The sequence below is a fragment of the Panthera leo genome, chromosome A3, assembly GCF_018350215.1.
Source record: "Panthera leo isolate Ple1 chromosome A3, P.leo_Ple1_pat1.1, whole genome shotgun sequence".
Lineage (NCBI taxonomy): Eukaryota > Metazoa > Chordata > Mammalia > Carnivora > Felidae > Panthera > Panthera leo.
In genome coordinates, this window is record NC_056681.1 from 60,353,893 (window position 1) to 60,373,440 (window position 19,548).

General features: G+C 37.3%; 1 protein-coding gene across 1 annotated transcript in view; it reads right to left on the reverse strand.

Moving 5' to 3' along the window:
• The window catches only part of EIF5B (eukaryotic translation initiation factor 5B), a 95,953-nt gene that overhangs the window by 40,278 nt on the left and 36,127 nt on the right, over positions 1-19,548 (reverse strand). The window contains exons 5-8 of the mRNA XM_042932012.1: positions 12,597-12,814; positions 11,877-12,027; positions 2,271-2,369; positions 1,499-1,588 (exon numbers count right to left, since the gene is read on the reverse strand). Of these exons, the coding sequence (XP_042787946.1) occupies positions 1,499-1,588; positions 2,271-2,369; positions 11,877-12,027; positions 12,597-12,814 (558 nt within the window). The remainder of the gene's footprint in view (positions 1-1,498; positions 1,589-2,270; positions 2,370-11,876; positions 12,028-12,596; positions 12,815-19,548) is intronic.

Below are 19,548 nucleotides of genomic sequence, written 5' to 3' on the forward strand. Positions count from 1 at the left end.
ATCATGTGAGTGCTTTGTCATATCACATCATCACAAGGAGAGTACAGTACAATATTTTAAAAGAGAAAGACTACATTCACATAACTTTTCATACAGTATATCATTCTGATTGTTCATGTTATTACTCATTACTGTTCTTTTCTTACGTGCCTAATTTATAAGTTAAACTCTATCACAGCTATGTATGTAAAGGAGAAAACATAGTATATACAGAATTCAGTACTATCTGCTGTTTCAGGCATCCACTGGGTGTCTTGGAGCATATCCCCTGCAGATAAGAGGGGACTTACTGCATCTCCATTTTGATGTTTCAAACTTCTACCTCATACCTAAGAATTTACTACTTATTTTATTGCTTTAACCTCTACAGATACATACAAATACTACTTAAATTATATAGCTGTAGGTACAAAGCTACACCTCTACTCCAGTTGAAAATAAGAATAGAATATCTGCTGACAATCCAAAAGTATCCAGAAAGGTATAATTTTGAATTCAAGATTTAATATTCTCAATATTAATGACTGTTTTTTATGAAATCCAATAAAGCAAAACTATTCTCAAATCATAGGACATGTGGTATTTGCTTCCCTGTAATAATTATTACTTGACAACAAGTTTGGTTGAGTCATCCTGAGGAAAAGGAAATGAGTCAGGTACACGTACCCAAAACATCCTTTTAAATTAACAATTCTTTCTACTGCTACAAATGTCACCTAAAATAATGGACTGCTATTAAGTGTATCAACCTGAATTCCTCTAATGTCATCATGTTAACCTGAGTTGTGCCAAGTAAATGATCCATTTTATACCAAGAACAGAAGGGGAGAAAGAAGGAAAGGAACCAGAAATGATATCTTTCACTAGTGTGGGTCAGTCTTGACATTCTCTTGCTTTTTATTCCCAATCCAAACTTTACAATATGGAGCTTCTCTTGATATTATTACCACACATTTAGTTAACCTCTGGCTCTATCAATATGTAGTCTAATGAATTAGAACAATGTTTATCTTAAACAAAACAAAAAAAAAGCCAAAGATTTTTCTCCAACCTCAAAACACACACACACACACAATGAATAAACAATCCTCTTATTGATTTAGTAAATAGAAGTTGACCTCCAAGGAGGTTTAAAAATGCCAATTTTTATGACTCTTAAATAGTTCTCATTAAAATGCTACCAATTTGTTTCCAAAGGATTAAATAAAGAACTTCAGGTCTTCTTGGCACCACCTAAGATTTCTGACCCATAAATGAAAACATCAGAAAAAATCTAAAAACTTCTATCCTCTCTACATTTTACTGATACTATTAAAAAGAAACTGATTCAAATCTCCTACACTTTTTCAAAATGGAAATGGAAAGGAATGATTTAGAGAAAAGAAGTATGAAAAAGACCATCCTGACAGATATTTGGTTTCCCCACACTAATAATGACTAGACAACTTCTGACACACCAATGCTATTTAATAGGAAGCAATTAGTCAGTGCTACTGGCCTGGTTCAACAGGAGGTGGCGTCTCTTCCTTTTCTGGTACTCCTTGTTCTACCACTTCTACAGCAGCATTTAATTCTATTGGTTCAGACACTGAAAACAAGGCAGAAACCAAGTTAACAATACTTTTTCAGTGCATAATTTCTGTTAGGATACTGTTAAGTACTGAATAAAAACCAATAGTACAAACTTGAATTCTTCAGCACGTTTAGAAAATGTTTAAATATCAGTCATATATTTTACAAGAAACAGAGTTTCTTTCTATTCAAGGAATAGAATGGAAAATTACAAAAAGGTTGAGAAGGAAACAAAGAAAAAATAAGAATAATTAAGAATAGTTTTTGGGTACAATCTAGGTTTTTCGAACAAAAGCACTTTTCCATTAACCTGTCATTTAAATCAGCTGAGAATGATTAACAATAATAGGAAATAAGGTATAGTAAGTTTCAATATGTAATTCTGATTTCCAGTTTCTTTAAAAGACATTGTTTTGAATGCTGTAGGAGAAAGTCAAACAAAATTTAAAAAAATTTTTTTAACGTTTATTCAGTTTTTGGTAGAGAGAGACAGAGCGTGAGTGGGGGAAGGGCAGAGAGAGAGGGAGACATAGAATCCGAAGCAGGCTCTAGGTTCTGAACTGACAGCACAGAGCCCGACGCGGAGCTTGAACTTACCGTGAGATCATGACCTGAGCCGAAGTCGGACGCTTAACCGACTTGAGCCACCCAGGCGCCCCCCAAATATTTTTAAGTCATAGGTCACTTTGTATACAAACCTTCTTTATTTTCTAGCTGCTGTAGTGTTTTTTTCTTCTTTTTATCTTCATAAATTGGCCTTTTCTTTGGCAAAGAGTCTTTTGATGGCACTTCAACACCTAAGTGATAAGAATGAAAAACTTTAGATTTATGCTATTTGCATATCATTTAAGAAATGCTACTTGAAAAGGTAACATTTTATTCACCCCAGAGATACATACCCTGAAATATAAAAGAACATTCATGGAAAAATCTTTTTTATATAAGATATTGTAAAATATACACACACTAAAATTCTACTTTCTTGGTGTCCAGTTCTGTGACTTTTGACAGATGAGCAGAGTTATTAAACACAAGATGAAGAACAATTCCATCACCCTAGGCTGTTCGGTGTAGTCAAACCCTACTTACATCCTTGCAACCACCTATCTGTTCTCTTTCCCAAAAGATTTTTTTCCAAAATATCACAGAAATTAAACCTTATAGTCTGGGCTGTTGTCATCATAATGGATCTTAGAGTCATCCTCATGTGTACTAATACATTTCTTTTTATTGCTGAGTAGCATTCTATTGTTAAGTATATACTACAGTTCCATTATCTTTTAGACAACTGATGGACATTTGAGTTGTTTCCAGTTTTGGACAATTACGAATAAAGCTGCTACAAACATTTGTATGCAGGTTTCTATGTGAACATTTCTTTGTGGTAAATATTTTGAAGTGGGAATGATGGGACATTATGTAAATAGGTATTTAATTTTGTAAGAAACTGCCAACTGTTTTCCAAATTGGCTTTACCGTTTTGCATTCCAACCAGTAAAGTAGGTGAGTTCCAACTGTTCTGTATACTTGCCAGAAAAAGATGTTTTAAATGTAAGTATTTCAATAAATATGTAGTGAAACCTCATGGTGGTCTTAATTTGAATTTCCATAATGACTAATGTTAAACATTCTTTTCATTGCTTATAGTTTAAGTTTCTGTTCAAATCTTTTGCCCATTTTTAAATAGGGTTGTTGCTTTTCTTATTGTTGAATACAGAGTTATCTTCTCATATTCTGCATATTAATCCTTTGTCAGATACGTGATTTTGAGGTACTGTCTTTGAACTGTCTCAATGGTGTCTTTTGCTGAACAAGTTTTTAACTGGACTTCCTCAAATTTGTTCCTTTTATGAATTATGCTTTTGAAGTTAAACTAATCACTAACACAAGGTCACAAAGACTTTCTACTATGTTTTCCCCTAAAGTTTTATAGTTGTACATTTTATATTTAGATTTATGATCTTTTTTGTGTTAATTTTTATTTAATGAGATTTAGGATGACGCTTTTGGGTTTTTGTTTTTGCATACAGATTCCCAATTGTATCAGTTGTTGCAAATACTGTATTTTACTTAATAAACTGCCTTTTACCTATGACAGAAAAAAACAAACTGACCATATACAGACTATTATATTGATCTATTTGTCTTTATTGCTGCTTTTGCCATTATCACACTGTACTGATGACTGCAGCTTTACAGTAAGTCTTGAAATCAGGTACAATATTCTGAGTTCTTCAAGTATATTCTTTTCAAAATTATTTTGGCCATTCTAACTCCTTCATCTCTTCATACACACTTTAGAAATAGCTTATAGATACTCATAAAATATCCTACTGCTGACTGGGATTGCACTGAATCTACAGATCATTTCGGAGAACTGATTATCTTAACAATATCAAGTTTTCCTATCCATGAATACAACATTTCTCCATTTACAAAGTTCTCTGATTATTTTCATCAGTGTTTTTTTTTTTATAGTTTTCAGCATATAGGTCCCACAAATATTAGAATTATAACTGTTTCAATGTATTTTTGGGGTGGGGTGCTACTGTAAATAATACGGTTTTGATTTTCAGCTGTTAATGGCTAGCATACAGATATACAATTGGTATTTGCATGCTGGCCCTATCTATAACTTTGTTAATCTCACTTATTGGTTGTAGGGTTTCATGTTTTTTCAGTGGTATTTCACAGTAGTTTCTATGTAAACAATTGTCATCTGTAAATAGAGTTTTACTTCTTCCTTTCAATCTGTATGTCTTTTACTTTTTTTTTCTTTCTTTCCCCTAATTACAACTCTAGGATGTTCCAGTACAATGTGGAATGATTGTGGTGAGAATGGACATCCTTGCCTTAATTACAATATTAGGGTTTAGCAGCCATAATTCATCATTAAGTGCAACAATTGTGTATTTTTTTTTGTAGATCTCTTTTAGCAAAATAAGGAACTTTTCTACTTTGTGAATTTCTATCATATATGCTTACTGAATTGTGTCAAATGATTTTTCTGCATCCATGTAGTTTTGCTTCTTTAAACACATTTACTGATTTTCAAAATGGAACCAGCCTTCACTCCCAGGATAAAATCCACTTCATCATGATAGATTTTAAGTTTTGATAGTTTGTGTCTTTTAAGGAATGGCCCTATTTTATCTTAAGCTTTTCAATCTATTAGCACAGAGCTGTTCATTATATTGCTTTATCATTTTAACACCTGGAAATCTGTAATGATGATATATCCCTCCCCACTCTTTCCTCATGGTATCAGTAATTTGTGTCTTGTCTCTTTTTTCTTCTTAGCCAATCTAGAAGTTTATCATTTTTATTGATCTTTTCAAAGTACTAACTTTTGGTTTCAATGATTCTCTATTAAGTCTTGTTTTATACTACATTGTTTTCTGCATTTTTCTTTCTGCCTTTTTTCCTTTTTTAGTTTAAATGGGAAGCTTAGACTATTGATTTGAGACCTTCTTTTTCTAAAACAAGCATTTTAATACTACAAATTCCCCTCTAAGAGCTGCTTTAGCTGCACCCCACAAATTTTAATATGCTGTGTTTTCCTTCTTTTTTTTTTTCTTCTAATTCAAGATATTTTCTAATTTTCAGTAAGAGTTTCTCCTGGACTCAGGGGTTAATAAGAAGTGTGGTTTAATTTCTAAATATTTACTGATTTTGTAGATATATTTCTATTATTCATTTCTAGTTTAATTCTGTTTTGGTCCCCCAGAAAACACTGTAAGATTTCAAATCTTTTAAATGTTTTAGCATTTATTTTATGGCTCCCCAAAAATGGTCTATTTTGGTGAATGTTTGTGAACCTGTAGTTAGGTACACATAAGATTGTTATAAAGTTATGAGGCATTCACTTTTTATCATATGCAATGTAGGTCTTTATTTTGGTAATTTTACTTGTTCTGAAGTACTTCAGATTAATATAACAACTTCAGCTTTCTTTTGGTATCTGTTTTTACCATTTTATCTATATCAGTACACTTAAAGTGGATTTACTGCAGACAGCACATAGCTAGCTGGCTCTTGGTTTCTGACAGTCTCTTTTAATTGATATCTTTAGACTATTCATATTTTAATTATTAATATAGTTGGTTTTAAGTCTATCATTTTATTATTTGATTTGTTACCTCTGTTTTCCATTTCCCTTTTCACCTTCTCCTGCTTTCTTGTGGATTATTTGAATATACTTTAGATTTCCTTTTTAATTTATCTACTATTAGTTTTAATCTTATTTAATGGCTGCTACAGAAATTAGAACATTTATAACAGACTTTCCACAGTATACTTAGAATCAGTATTTTACCTGGTACATACATGAGCCATAGAGGTAAATCTGGGTCTTGGGCACTGGTTTATACCATGGATTAGTTCTTAAAGTTTTGACTATCCTTCTTTGGGTCTCTTCTAAACACACAGAACTATATAGTAAGCCTAGGATTTATGTCCATTCATCAACAGAATTATAGGATTCTTCTGTCACTTCTCCCCCACCTGCAATTTCCCCTACACTCTCTGGCTCCCAGGAGCCCCTCTCGTCCCTCTGGCCAAAAATATGAGGTACTCTCAGAACTTTACCCTTTATGTTTTGAAGTTCCATTTAAGTGGAGCTGCTATTTGGCCTCAAAAGTTAAAAAAAAAAAGGGGGGGGGGGGAGTCCCTTCAAACTCTTCAGATATGAGAGACCCCTTTCCCTGACTCCTCTCTTCAAAAAGAAGTAACCATGTGTGCACCACTCTGTTTTAAAAATAATGATCATTCGGAACGCCTGGGTGGCTCAGTTGGTTAAGCATCCGACTTCAGCTCAGGTCATGATCTCACAAGTTTGTGAGTTCGAGCCCCACATTGGGCTCTGTGCTGATAGCTCAGAGCCTAGAGCCTGCTTCAGATTCTGTGTCTCCCTCTCTCTCTCTGCCCCTCCTCCACTTGTGTTCTCGTTCTCTCTCTCTCTCTCTCAAAATAAATAAATATTAAAAAAATTCTCACTAAAAAAAAAAATAATGATCATTCAACAATGTATGCAATTCAAAGTGAACAAAGAAATTTAAGAATTTTACAGCGGTGCGTGGATGGCCCAGTGGGTTAAGCGTCCAACTCTTGATTTGGGCTCAGGTCATCTCATGGCTTGTGGGATCAAGCCCTGTGCAGGGCTCTGCGTTGACAATGCAGAGCCTGCTTGGGAGTCTCTCTCCCTGCCTCTCCCCCGACTTGTGCTCCCTAACTCACTCTCTCTCAAAATAAATAAGCTTTAAAAATTTTGTAAAAATAAATAAAGAATTTCACAGCTGAAAGGACAGAAATTCTACAACTCCTTTTCCCACATCTCCCACAAGGTCCACAAAAACCTTCACTAGCTCTACTTACTCCATAAATTTTGGACTATGAACTGAAACAGACAATAAAAATTAGAAAAGCCAAAATGAAGCCACAGTTGAAAAAAAGGTAAATTCTACCTTTAACCTATCCTTTTCACTTCAGAATAAATGCCTCTAACAATCTGACAGAAACAAGAGAAATTAAAAGTAGATCCTAATTTTTTTTTTTTTAACGTTTATTTATTTTTGAGACAGAGAGAGACAGAGCATGAATAGGGGAGGGTCAGAGAGAGGGAGACACAGAATCTGAAACAGGCTCCAGGCTCTGTGCTGACAGCTCAGAGCCTGACGCGGGGCTCGAACTCACGGACCGCAAAGTCATGACCCGAGCCGAAGTCAGCCGCCCAACCGACTGAACCACCCAGGCGCCCCAGAGTAGGTCCTAATTTAACACTATTCTTCCAAATACTTTAGTAGTAATGAAAAATATGCTACTATTTATATGCCTTTTCATCATCAATATAATTAATCAGCCTTGTTTGGCTTGAATTCCCCAATTTAAGCACTAAAGTAACCAGACATGGCAAATAAATAGCATCAGGTAACCTCCAGCACATTTCAGAGTAATATGGTCACTGATCTCTATTTAAACATTTAACATAAACATATTTAAAAATCTGTATTTTGGTCTTTGAAAGATACAGTGAAATCATGACACTCACAAAATGTTTTCTTTGTAATGAACTCACAAATAAGATGAAAATTAAGAGCATAGTAAACAGAATAATGCCTCCCCCTGCCCCAAAACATCCAGGTCTTAATTCCCAGGACATGTGAATATGTTACCTAACATGGCAAAAAAGACACCGCAGATGTGAATAAGCCTAAGGACTTGAGATGAGAGACATTATCCTGGATTACCCAAGTGAACCCAACCTAATCAACTGCATGAGATCCTTTAAAAATGAAGAACCTTTCTCTGAGGTACAGGCTGAAGTCAGAGGATGATGTACCCATGGAAAAATAGTCAGCATTATGCAATACTGATGGCTCTGAAGATGAAAGAAGGGCATCATGAACCAAGTAATATGAATGCCTCTAGAAGAAAACAAGGGAATCAGTTCTACCCTAGAAACTCCAGAAAGGAATGCAGGCCTGCCAACACCTTAAACCAGTGAGACCCACATCAGACATCTGATTTAGAGAATTTCAAAATAATAAATTTTGTATCTTTTTAAGCTACTAAATTTGTTACAATACAAATAAAAAAACTAATACTAAGTATAACAGAAGTTTCATTACCATTACAAAACAAAGTCATTAAGTTTACTTTTTTTCAACTATGGCCAGCTTCACAGCTGGTCAAAAGCTGGTCAAAAGTAAGATTCAATGAGAAAGTGACTTATCCAAAATGAAAAGGTTAGTGTCAGATCACAAATCTGTTTTTATTTGAATTCATGGTTCTTACTATCCAGTTTTGAACACTTCATATTTTCTCTTAAATAGAGCAAACAAATAAATTTTGTCAAATTAAGACATGGCAGTACAAACCAATGTCAAATCTGATCTGCAAGTAACATTACTGAATCTGAGGAGAATACATCTTCATCAGCCAACAGTTACTAGTAAATCCCAGACATGGAATGGTTCTCTATTACAATCCTTCCTCTCCATTCCTATAACAAACTCCTAAGAGAGGATACATTCCATTTGCTGGATTACTGACACAGTCTCACATAGGGCAGAAATTTTATAAAACAATAAAAACTATTTACTGTGGGGTCTTGAATGAAGTCATTAACAGAAGGAAATCACTTAAAATGTTCTTAACTTTAAAGTACTGAATGAATGCATGTATGTAAGTAATGAGATTGGCCAGAATTATAAAATCAGAGCTATCATTTGGTAAGACAAACTAAAATAAAAGGATAAAGCCAGCTGACAATGTGGAGATAATCCAGTTGACCAGAGATATCCCTGCCCAGCAGCCTACCCCTAGTAAGTAAAAGCAGGGACCTGGGAGGGGAAACTGTAAGTTAGATGAACTGAAGGGTGGTCACAACAACACTGCAGACTTAATCAACAGACTATTCTTCGAGTTAGGGAATGTTTAATAAACTGTTATATTTGTAGTCAACATCAACATGTGTGTTCAGATATTCCATTCACCTTGCAAACTGAGATTATTACAATCAAATTCACACAGAAACTCTTTGCCTGAAGTGAATTAATTTCAAATTATTTGTAAAGTACTTGCTATATGGTTAGTAGTTAATAGGCTAAAGGCTATAGAACTGACTGAAAATGCTATCTGCTACACAATTCAGAGTAATTATCAGAAAACACTGGCAGATACCTACACTCTCAAACACATTTTGGGCTCAATAAATAAGTTTTATATTATTCTAGGTAATGAATGTGGTACCTGATCTTTACCCAATAAGGTAGCTTTGAAAGATACGGTGAAACAAAACACTGTAGCTTCTTTTGTGATGACTCAATGAGCATACTGTGGAGGCCTTTAATATCAAGCTAAGGAGCTTGGACTTTTTATCAATACATAGGGAATCAGTAAGAGGACAGATATTGAGCAAAATTATGAAAAATAAGAGCCCAAGGGGAGAGATGCCACTCGAGAGACCATCTCTTCCAAACCCATCCTAATGATCATCATCTTAAATGACAGGGGGGGTTCTTGGCTAGTTCTTGATCTTAGGGTCATGAGTTCAAACCCCACATTGGGGGAAGTGTCTACTTAATTATAATTTTCATCTAATCTCATAAGTACAAGTCAAACTACTCCATAAAACATTTCTAAGAATGGAAAATTATTCCCTGCTTGGTCCCATCCCAATTTCTTCATGAGTGCTTTTAGACATCCAAATAGTCACCAGTCAAATCTCGTATCTGGGTGCTAGTTGTACTCATATTTGTTCTCTAATTTCATCTTTAAAAAACTACATCCCCAATTAAGAATAAACTTTTTGATCCAAGTACTGTGTTTCTCTACATTTACTGCTGCCAGCTGAACATATAATGCATAATAAAGAGGTGGTCACACAGATCAGTTTAAATCTCAGCTCCATGACATTGGGCAAACAGTTTAAACTTGGAGTTTGGGAATGAATGATGGGAATGAAAATACCTATTAGATTCTTATAAGGAAAGAGACAATGTCAAAGGTTTATGACAGTATCAGTTACTTAATAAATATGCAATAAATGGTACCTATTACTGTAATTATAGCAAAAGCACCAAAATTACTGTCATATAAAAATCTGTGAAATGTAAGAACAAGAAATTAAGAGAGGTCTTCTTCTCAATATTCTTCTCAATGGAGCAGAGAAACTATTTTAAATCATCTTATCTGTCAGAAACATAATTACACGTCCAGATTATGGTCTCTAAACTAAAAGAACTAGGGCTCCTTGTATAAACAGGTGATTTCAGGTCTAGGGCAGAAAATGTGTAAGATGTACCACAGATACCTTGTTGTGTTAGAAAGTGAGGTAGAGGTCAAAGAATACTGTGGTTGTGTGGAAAAAATCAGAGGGACCAACCTAAATGAGGTCCCGCTGGCCAAAGATGGGACAATTTTGAGTATTAAAAAATATAAATGATTTCATGAGATAAAAACATGTAAATTACATAAAACCCCATTAAAATAATACAGATCCAAAAAACAAAATTACACTCACTGATCACCTTTGGAAGTTGCTAAGACATCAATTTATTATCCTGAGGATTAATGAAGGAAAATAATTAAGCATTTATCCTGGCTTTCCTGCATGAACTGTATTTCAGGGAAAGTTTTTCTTTAAACAAAGATTATAGCTAATAAATGCAAAAGGAATGACAGTATATCACAACTCTGCAATTCCTAATGAGCTCCTTGATACAGGCAATGATCACTAATTGGATATTAAATTATTAGGCGAAAAATCAGTGGATTACTTGTATAATGGACAAAGCTGCCAATACCTAACCCAATAATCAATCTTGGTATCACCAAAAGTGAGACAACCAGATCACATGCCTCCGGACATGAGGCAACAGGAAGTACATAGTACCACTTGGAAAAGCCAAGCTGCTAGATATAGGAAATTTTAACAGATAGAGAAGTTTATTAGCCAAGACTAGGAGAATGCAATTAGACAAATTCAGAATATGAGAAATTCCAAATAACCCAGTATCTACAACTAATAAATGGTATACCAAAACCAAGAATGGGTAATAGTATCAGTGAGAGACAGACATATCAACCAAAGGCAACGTGTGGATCTAATCTGGATCCTGATTTAAACAAACAAATTATAAAAAACATTGTGGATATAAGGGGAAAAACTATACATAGACAACCAGATGCTATCAAGAAATTAATTTTGTTATATGTAATACAAAATCTACTTAATGTAAAAAAAAAAGTCCTCATTTGTTAGTAAAATAGGAGTAAAATAATAAAGTAAAAAGGAGTAAAATAATATCGTGTTTAAAATTCACTTTAAAATACTTGAGGAAAAAAAGTCAGTGGAGAGAGAAAACAAGAATGGTTAAATACTGACAATTGTTGAAACTGAGTAACAGATACTTGGTGATTGATTTTACTGTATTCTCTATCTTTGTTTATTGTGGGGGAAACAAAAACTTATTTACAGACATACTATCATTTACACATAAATTTTCATCATCATATAGAAGTCACCTCCCTAAATAATGTAATTATCTTACCTATTCTTTACACTTTTCTTTAAGTAAGCTCTATACCCAACCTGGGGCTTGAATGCATGCCCTGAAACCAAGAGATGCATGATCTACCAACGGAGCCAACCAGGTGTCCCTATTCTTTACATTTTTATTTGACTTTTTCCACAGCATTTTCACAGAAATTCTCTGACTTCTACTCTCCTTTTGACCATTACAGACCTATAACTGCATGACAGAAGCTTCTAGACTATTCAGTTAGTTAAAAATACTACTTACCCTGAGCTTGTAGAAGTTTAAGAGTAGCTTCAGCTCTGGCTCTGGCTTCTCTCTGGGATTTAGTTAAAAGTTTCCCTTCTTTTTTCAAGCGTTCTTTTCGTTCTTTTTCTTTTTGCTTTTTCCTTTCTCTCTTTTCTTGTTCTAGTCTTTCCTGCATAGGAGTACATATCAGACAAAAATTGTATTGACATAATTATGAAATTTAAATGTCAAGAACACAAATTCAAACAAAGCTCTTGAAATACATGCGAAGTATTACATTATGAATACCCAAATGAAAATAAATATTATTTTTTAGATGTTTACTTAATTATGTTTGAGACAACACAAGCAAAGGAGGTGCAGAGAGAGAGGAAGAGAGAGAATCCCAATGCAGGGCTCGAACCCACCAACTGTAAGATCGTGACCTGGGCTGAAATCAAGAGTTGGATGCTTAACTGACTGAAATACCCAGATGCCACAAATGAAAATACTTCAACAGTGTACATAATAACTATTAATTAACATCATATGAGAGTAGACCAAGTATTGGAGTGGATATATAACCAACCTCTGCACCTGAGTGAATAAAGGTAGAGTTTTCTATATTGCTTCATCTTATTGTTTACATCTGAATAATAATGTAATTGAATTACTATACAACTATGACATTTTTAGAATAAGAAGATTAAAGATATCTTACAGAGCAGAGACTTTAAACACAACTTCATGAAAACATACCTCTTCTTTACGTTTAGCTTCTAACTCTTCAAGCCGTTTTATGCGTTCCTCCTCTTCTCTCTTTTGTCGTTCTTCTTCTTCTTTAAGCTTAGCCAGAGCTTCTTGCATAGCTTTAACTGTGGCTTTGCTAGGTCCTTTTTTCTTCTCCTTCTCTTTCTCTTCCTTTTCTCCTTTCTTTTTCTTCTTATCTTTTTTCTTTTTGTCTCCTTCATTATCATCTACCAAAAAAAACAGAGGCAAAGTGTTTTTTAAAAAGTGGTTTCCTGGGGCGCCTGGGTGGTTCAGTCGGTTAAGCGGCTGACTTCGGCTCAGGTCATGATCTCGCGGTCCGTGGGTTTGAGCCCCGCGTCGGGCTCTGTGCTGACAGCTCAGAGCCTGGAGCCCGTTTCAGATTCTGTGTCTCCCTCTCTCTGACCCTCCCCCATTCATGCTCTGTCTCTCTCTGTCTCAAAAATATAAACATTAAAAAAAAAAAAATTAAAAAAAAATAAAAAGTGGTTTCCTAACACAGTGATAAGCAGCCCCCAGAATTCAAAGACCATATTGGGCTGAGGTTGATGCCAGCAGCAGGGTAAGGTTTCTCGAGAGGTACAGAACAGCTCCAAAAAACGGAGTTGGCTTCAATGCTAGCATTGCTCTAAATTGTCCTGGGATACCCAATAAGACAGGAGGATTCAGTCAGCAGGAAGAAGATATACTGTATCTAATGTATCACTTAATCCATGGTATCTTAATTCCTGCTGAAATTTAGTAGATAGTTTTACTTCTAAAAGAGGATGGGGGCGCCTGGGTGGCTCAGCTGGTTAAGTGTCTGACTTCAGCTCAGGTCATGATCTCACAGTCGTGAGTTCAGACCCACATCAGGCTCTGTGCCAACAGCTCAGAGCCTGGGGCCTGCTTCAAATTGTGTCTCCCTGTCTCTCTGCCCCAACGCCGTTCACACTCTCTCTCAAAAATAAAATAAAAACATTAAAACAATTTTTTTTTTAAAGAAGAGGAGGATAGAGGGTTCCGGAAGATGGCGGCGTAGGAGGACGCTGGGCTCACAGCGCGTCCTGCCGATCACTTAGATTCCACCTACACCTGCCTAAAGAACCCAGAAAACCGCCAGAGGATTAGCAGAAGGGAGTCTCCGGAGTCAAGCGCAGACTAGAGGCCCACGGAAGAGGGTAGGAAGGGCGGCGAGGCGGTGCGCGCTCCACGGACTGGCGAGAGGGAGCCGGGGCGGAGGGGCGGCTCGCCGGCCAAGCAGAGCCCCCGAGTCTGGCTGGCAAAAGCGGAGGGGCCGGACAGACTGTGTTCCGACAGCAAGCGCGACTTAGCGTCTGGGAGGTCATAAGTTAACAGCTCTGCTCGGAAAGCGGGAAGGCTGGAGGACAAAGGGAGGGAGAGCTGCTGAGCCCCCGGACGGCAGAGCTCAGCTTGGCGGGGAACAAAGGCGCCAGCGCCATCTCCCCCACCCATCCCCCAGCCAAAATCCCAAAGGGAACCAGTTCCTGCCAGGGAACTTGCTCGCTCCGTGCAAACACCCAACTCTGTGCTTCTGCGGAGCCAAACCTCCGGCAGCGGATCTGACTCCCTCCCGCTGCCACAGGGCCCCTCCTGAAGTGGATCACCTAAGGAGAAGCGAGCTAAGCCTGCCCCTCCAGCCCCCGTGCACCTTGCCTACCCACCCCAGCTAATACGCCAGATCCCCAGCAACACAAGCCTGGCAGTGTGCAAGTAGCCCAGACGGGACACGCCACCCCACAGTGAATCCCGCCCCTAGGAGAGGGGAAGAGAAGGCACACACCAGTCTGACTGTGGCCCCAGCAGTGGGCTGGGGGCAGACATCGGGTGGGACTGCGGCCCCGCCCACTAACTCCAGTTATACACCACAGCACAGGGGAAGTGCCCTGCAGGTCCTCACCACGCCAGGGACTCTCCAAAATGACCAAACGGAAGAATTCCCCTCAGAAGAATCTCCAGGAAATAACAACAGCTAATGAACTGATCAAAAAGGATTTAAATAATATAACAGAAAGTGAATTTAGAATAATAGTCATAAAATTAATCGCTGGGCTTGAAAACAGTATACAGGACAGCAGAGAATCTCTTGCCACAAAGATCGAGGGACTAAGGAACAGTCACGAGGAGCTGAAAAACGCTTTAAACGAAATGCAAAACAAAATGGAAACCACGATGGCTCGGCTTGAAGAGGCAGAGGAGAGAATAGGTGAACTAGAAGATAAAGTTATGGAGAAAGAGGAAGCTGAAAGAAAGAGAGATAAAAAAATCCAGGAGTATGAGGGGAAAATTAGAGAACTAAGTGATACACTAAAAAAAAATAATATACGCATAATTGGTATCCCAGAGGAGGAAGAGAGAGGGAAAGGTGCTGAAGGGGTACTTGAACAAATTATAGCTGAGAACTTCCCTGAACTGGGGAAGGAAAAAGGCATTGAAATCCAAGAGGCACAGAGAACTCCCTTCAGACGTAACTTGAATCGATCTTCTGCACGACATATCATAGTGAAACTGGAAAAATACAAGGATAAAGAGAAAATTCTGAAAGCAGCAAGGGATAAACGTGCCCTCACATATAAAGGGAGACCTATAAGACTCGTGACTGATCTCTCCTTTGAAACTTGGCAGGCCAGAAAGGCTTGGCACGATATCTACAGTGTGCTAAACAGAAAAAATATGCAGCCGAGAATCCTTTATCCAGCAAGTCTGTCATTTAGAATAGAAGGAGAGATAAAGGTCTTCCCAAACAAACAAAAACTGAAGCAATTTGTCACCACGAAACCAGCCCTACAAGAGATCCTAAGGGGGATCCTGTGAGACAAAGTACCAGAGACATCACTACAAGCATAAAACATACAGACATCACAATGACTCTAAACCCATATCTTTCTATAATAACACTGAATGTAAATGGATTAAATGCGCCAACTAAAAGACATAGGGTATCAGAATGGATAAAAAAACAAGACCCATCTATTTGCTGTCTACAAGAGACTCATTTTAGATCTGAGGACACCTTTAGATTGAGAGTGAGGGGATGGAGAACTATTTATCATGCTCCTGGAAGCCAAAAGAAAGCTGGAGTAGCCATACTTATATCAGACAAACTAGACTTTAAATTAAAGGCTGTAACAAGAGATGAAGAAGGGCATTATATAATAATCACAGGGTCTATCCACCAGGAAGAGCTAACTATTATAAATGTCTATGCACCAAATACCCGAGCCCCCAGATATATGAAACAATTACTCATAAACATAAGCAACCTTATTGATAAGAATGTGGTCATTGCAGGGGACTTTAACACCCCACTTACAGAAATGGATAGATCATCTAGACACACAGTCAATAAAGAAACAAGGGCCCTGAATGATACTTTGGATCAGATGGACTTGACAGATATATTTAGAACTCTGCATCCCAAAGCAACAGAATATACTTTCTTCTCGAGTGCACATGGAACATTCTCCAAGATAGATCATATACTGGGTCACAAAACAGCCCTTCATAAGTTTACAAGAATTGAAATTATACCATGCATACTTTCAGACCACAATGCTATGAAGCTTGAAATCAACCACAGGAAAAAGTCTGGAAAACCTCCAAAAGCATGGAGGTTAAAGAACACCCTACTAACGAATGAGTGGGTCAACCAGGCAATTAGAGAAGAAATTAAAATATATATGGAAACAAACGAAAATGAAAATACAACAATCCAAACGCTTTGGGATGCAGCGAAGGCAGTCCTGAGAGGAAAATACATTGCAATCCAGGCCTATCTCAAGAAACAAGAAAAATCCCAAATACAAAATCTAACAGCACACCTAAAGGAAATAGAAGCAGAACAACAAAGGCAGCCTAAACCCAGCAGAAGAAGAGAAATAATAAAGATCAGAGCAGAAATAAACAATATAGAATCTAAAAAAACTGTAGAGCAGATCAACGAAACCAAGAGATGGTTTTTTGAAAAAATAAACAAAATTGACAAACCTCTAGCCAGGCTTCTCAAAAAGAAAAGGGAGATGACCCAAATAGATAAAATCATGAATGAAAATGGAATGATTACAACCAATCCCTCAGAGATACAAACAATTATCAGGGAATACTATGAAAAATTATATGCCAGCAAATTGGACAACCTGGAAGAAATGGACAAATTTCTAAACACCCACACTCTTCCAAAACTCAATCAGGAGGAAATAGAAAGCTTGAACAGACCCATAACCAGCGAAGAAATTGAATCGGTTATCAAAAATCTCCCAACAAATAAGAGTCCAGGACCAGATGGCTTCCCAGGGGAGTTCTACCAGACATTTAAAGCAGAGATAATACCTATCCTTCTCAAGCTATTCCAAGAAATAGAAAGGGAAGGAAAACTTCCAGACTCATTCTATGAAGCCAGTATTACTTTGATTCCTAAACCAGACAGAGACCCAGTAAAAAAAGAGAACTACAGGCCAATATCCCTGATGAATATGGATGCAAAAATTCTTAATAAGATACTAGCAAATCGAATTCAACAGCATATAAAAAGAATTATTCACCATGATCAAGTGGGATTCATTCCTGGGATGCAGGGCTGGTTCAACATTCGCAAATCGATCAACGTGATACATCACATTAACAAAAAAAAAGAGAAGAACCATATGATCCTGTCAATCGATGCAGAAAAGGCCTTTGACAAAATCCAGCACCCTTTCTTAATAAAAACCCTTGAGAAAGTCGGGATAGAAGGAACATACTTAAAGATCATAAAGGCCATTTATGAAAAGCCCACAGCTAACATCATCCTCAACGGGGAAAAACTGAGAGCTTTTTCCCTGAGATCAGGAACACGACAGGGATGCCCACTGTCACCGCTGCTGTTTAATATAGTGCTGGAAGTTCTAGCATCAGCAATCAGACAACAAAAGGAAATCAAAGGCATCAAAATTGGCAAAGATGAAGTCAAGCTTTCGCTTTTTGCAGATGACATGATATTATACATGGAAAATCTGATAGACTCCACCAAAAGTCTGCTAGAACTGATACATGAATTCAGCAAAGTTGCAGGATACAAAATCAATGTGCAGAAATCAGTTGCATTCTTATACACTAACAATGAAGCAACAGAAAGACAAATGAAGAAACTGATCCCATTCACAATTGCACCAAGAAGCATAAAATACCTAGGAATAAATCTAACCAAAGATGTAAAAGATCTGTATGCTGAAAACTATAGAAAGCTTATGCAGGTAATTGAAGAAGATATAAAGAAATGGAAAGACATTCCCTGCTCATGGATTGGAAGAATAAATATTGTCAAAATGTCAATACTACCCAAAGCTATCTACACATTCAATGCAATCCCAATCAAAATTGCACCAGCATTCTTCTCGAAACTAGAACAAGCAATCCTAAAATTCATATGGAACCACAAAAGGCCCCGAATAGCCAAAGTAATTTTGAAGAAGAAGACCAAAGCAGGAGGCATCACAATCCCAGACTTTAGCCTCTACTACAAAGCTGTCATCATCAAGACAGCATGGTATTGGCATAAAAACAGACACATAGACCAATGGAATAGAATAGAAACCCCAGAACTAGACCCACAAACGTATGGCCAACTCATCTTTGACAAAGCAGGAAAGAACATCCAATGGAAAAAAGACAGTCTCTTTAACAAATGGTGCTGGGAGAACTGGACAGCAACATGCAGAAGGTTGAAACTAGACCACTTTCTCACACCATTCACAAAAATAAACTCAAAATGGATAAAGGACCTGAATGTGAGACAGGAAACCATCAAAACCTTAGAGGAGAAAGCAGGAAAAGACCTCTCTGACCTCAGCCGTAGCAATCTCTTACTCGGCACATCCCCAAAGGCAAGGGAATTAAAAGCAAAAGTGAATTACTGGGACCTTATGAAGATAAAAAGCTTCTGCACAGCAAAGGAAACAACCAACAAAACTAAAAGGCAACCAACGGAATGGGAAAAGATATTTGCAAATGACACATCGGACAAAGGGCTAGTATCCAAAATCTATAAAGAGCTCATCAAACTCCACACCCGAAAAACAAATAACCCAGTGAAGAAATGGACAGAAAACATGAATAGACACTTCTCTAAAGAAGACATCCGGATGGCCAACAGGCACATGAAAAGATGTTCAACGTCGCTCCTTATCAGGGAAATACAAATCAAAACCACACTCAGATACCACCTCACGCCAGTCAGAGTGGCCAAAATGAAGAAATCAGGAGACTATAGATGCTGGAGAGGATGTGGAGAAACAGGAACCCTCTTGCACTGTTGGTGGGAATGCAAATTGGTGCAGCCGCTCTGGAAAGCAGTGTGGAGGTTCCTCAGAAAATTAAAAATAGACCTACCCTATGACCCAGCAATAGCACTGCTAGGAATTTATCCAAGGGATACAGGAGTACTGATGCATAGGGGCACCTGTACCCCAATGTTTATAGCGGCACTCTCAACAATAGCCAAATTATGGAAAGAGCCTAAATGTCCATCAACTGATGAATGGATAAAGAAATTGTGGTTTATATACACAATGGAATACTACGTGGCAATGAGAAAAAATGAAATATGGCCTTTTGTAGCAACATGGATGGAACTGGAGAGTGTGATGCTAAGTGAAATAAGCCATACAGAGAAAGACAGATACCATATGGTTTCACTCTTATGTGGATCCTGAAGAACATAACAGAAACCCATGGGGGAGGGGAAGGAAAAAAAAAAAAAAAAAAAAAAAGAGGTTAGAGTGGGAGAGAGCCAAAGCATCAGAGACTGTTAAAAACTGAGAACAAACTGAGGGTTGATGGGGGGTGGGAGGGAGGGCAGGGTGGGTGATGGGTATTGAGGAGGGCACCTTTTGGGATGAGCACTGGGTGTTGTATGGAAACCAATTTGACAGTAAATTTCATATATTAAAAAATAAAAAAACAAAAA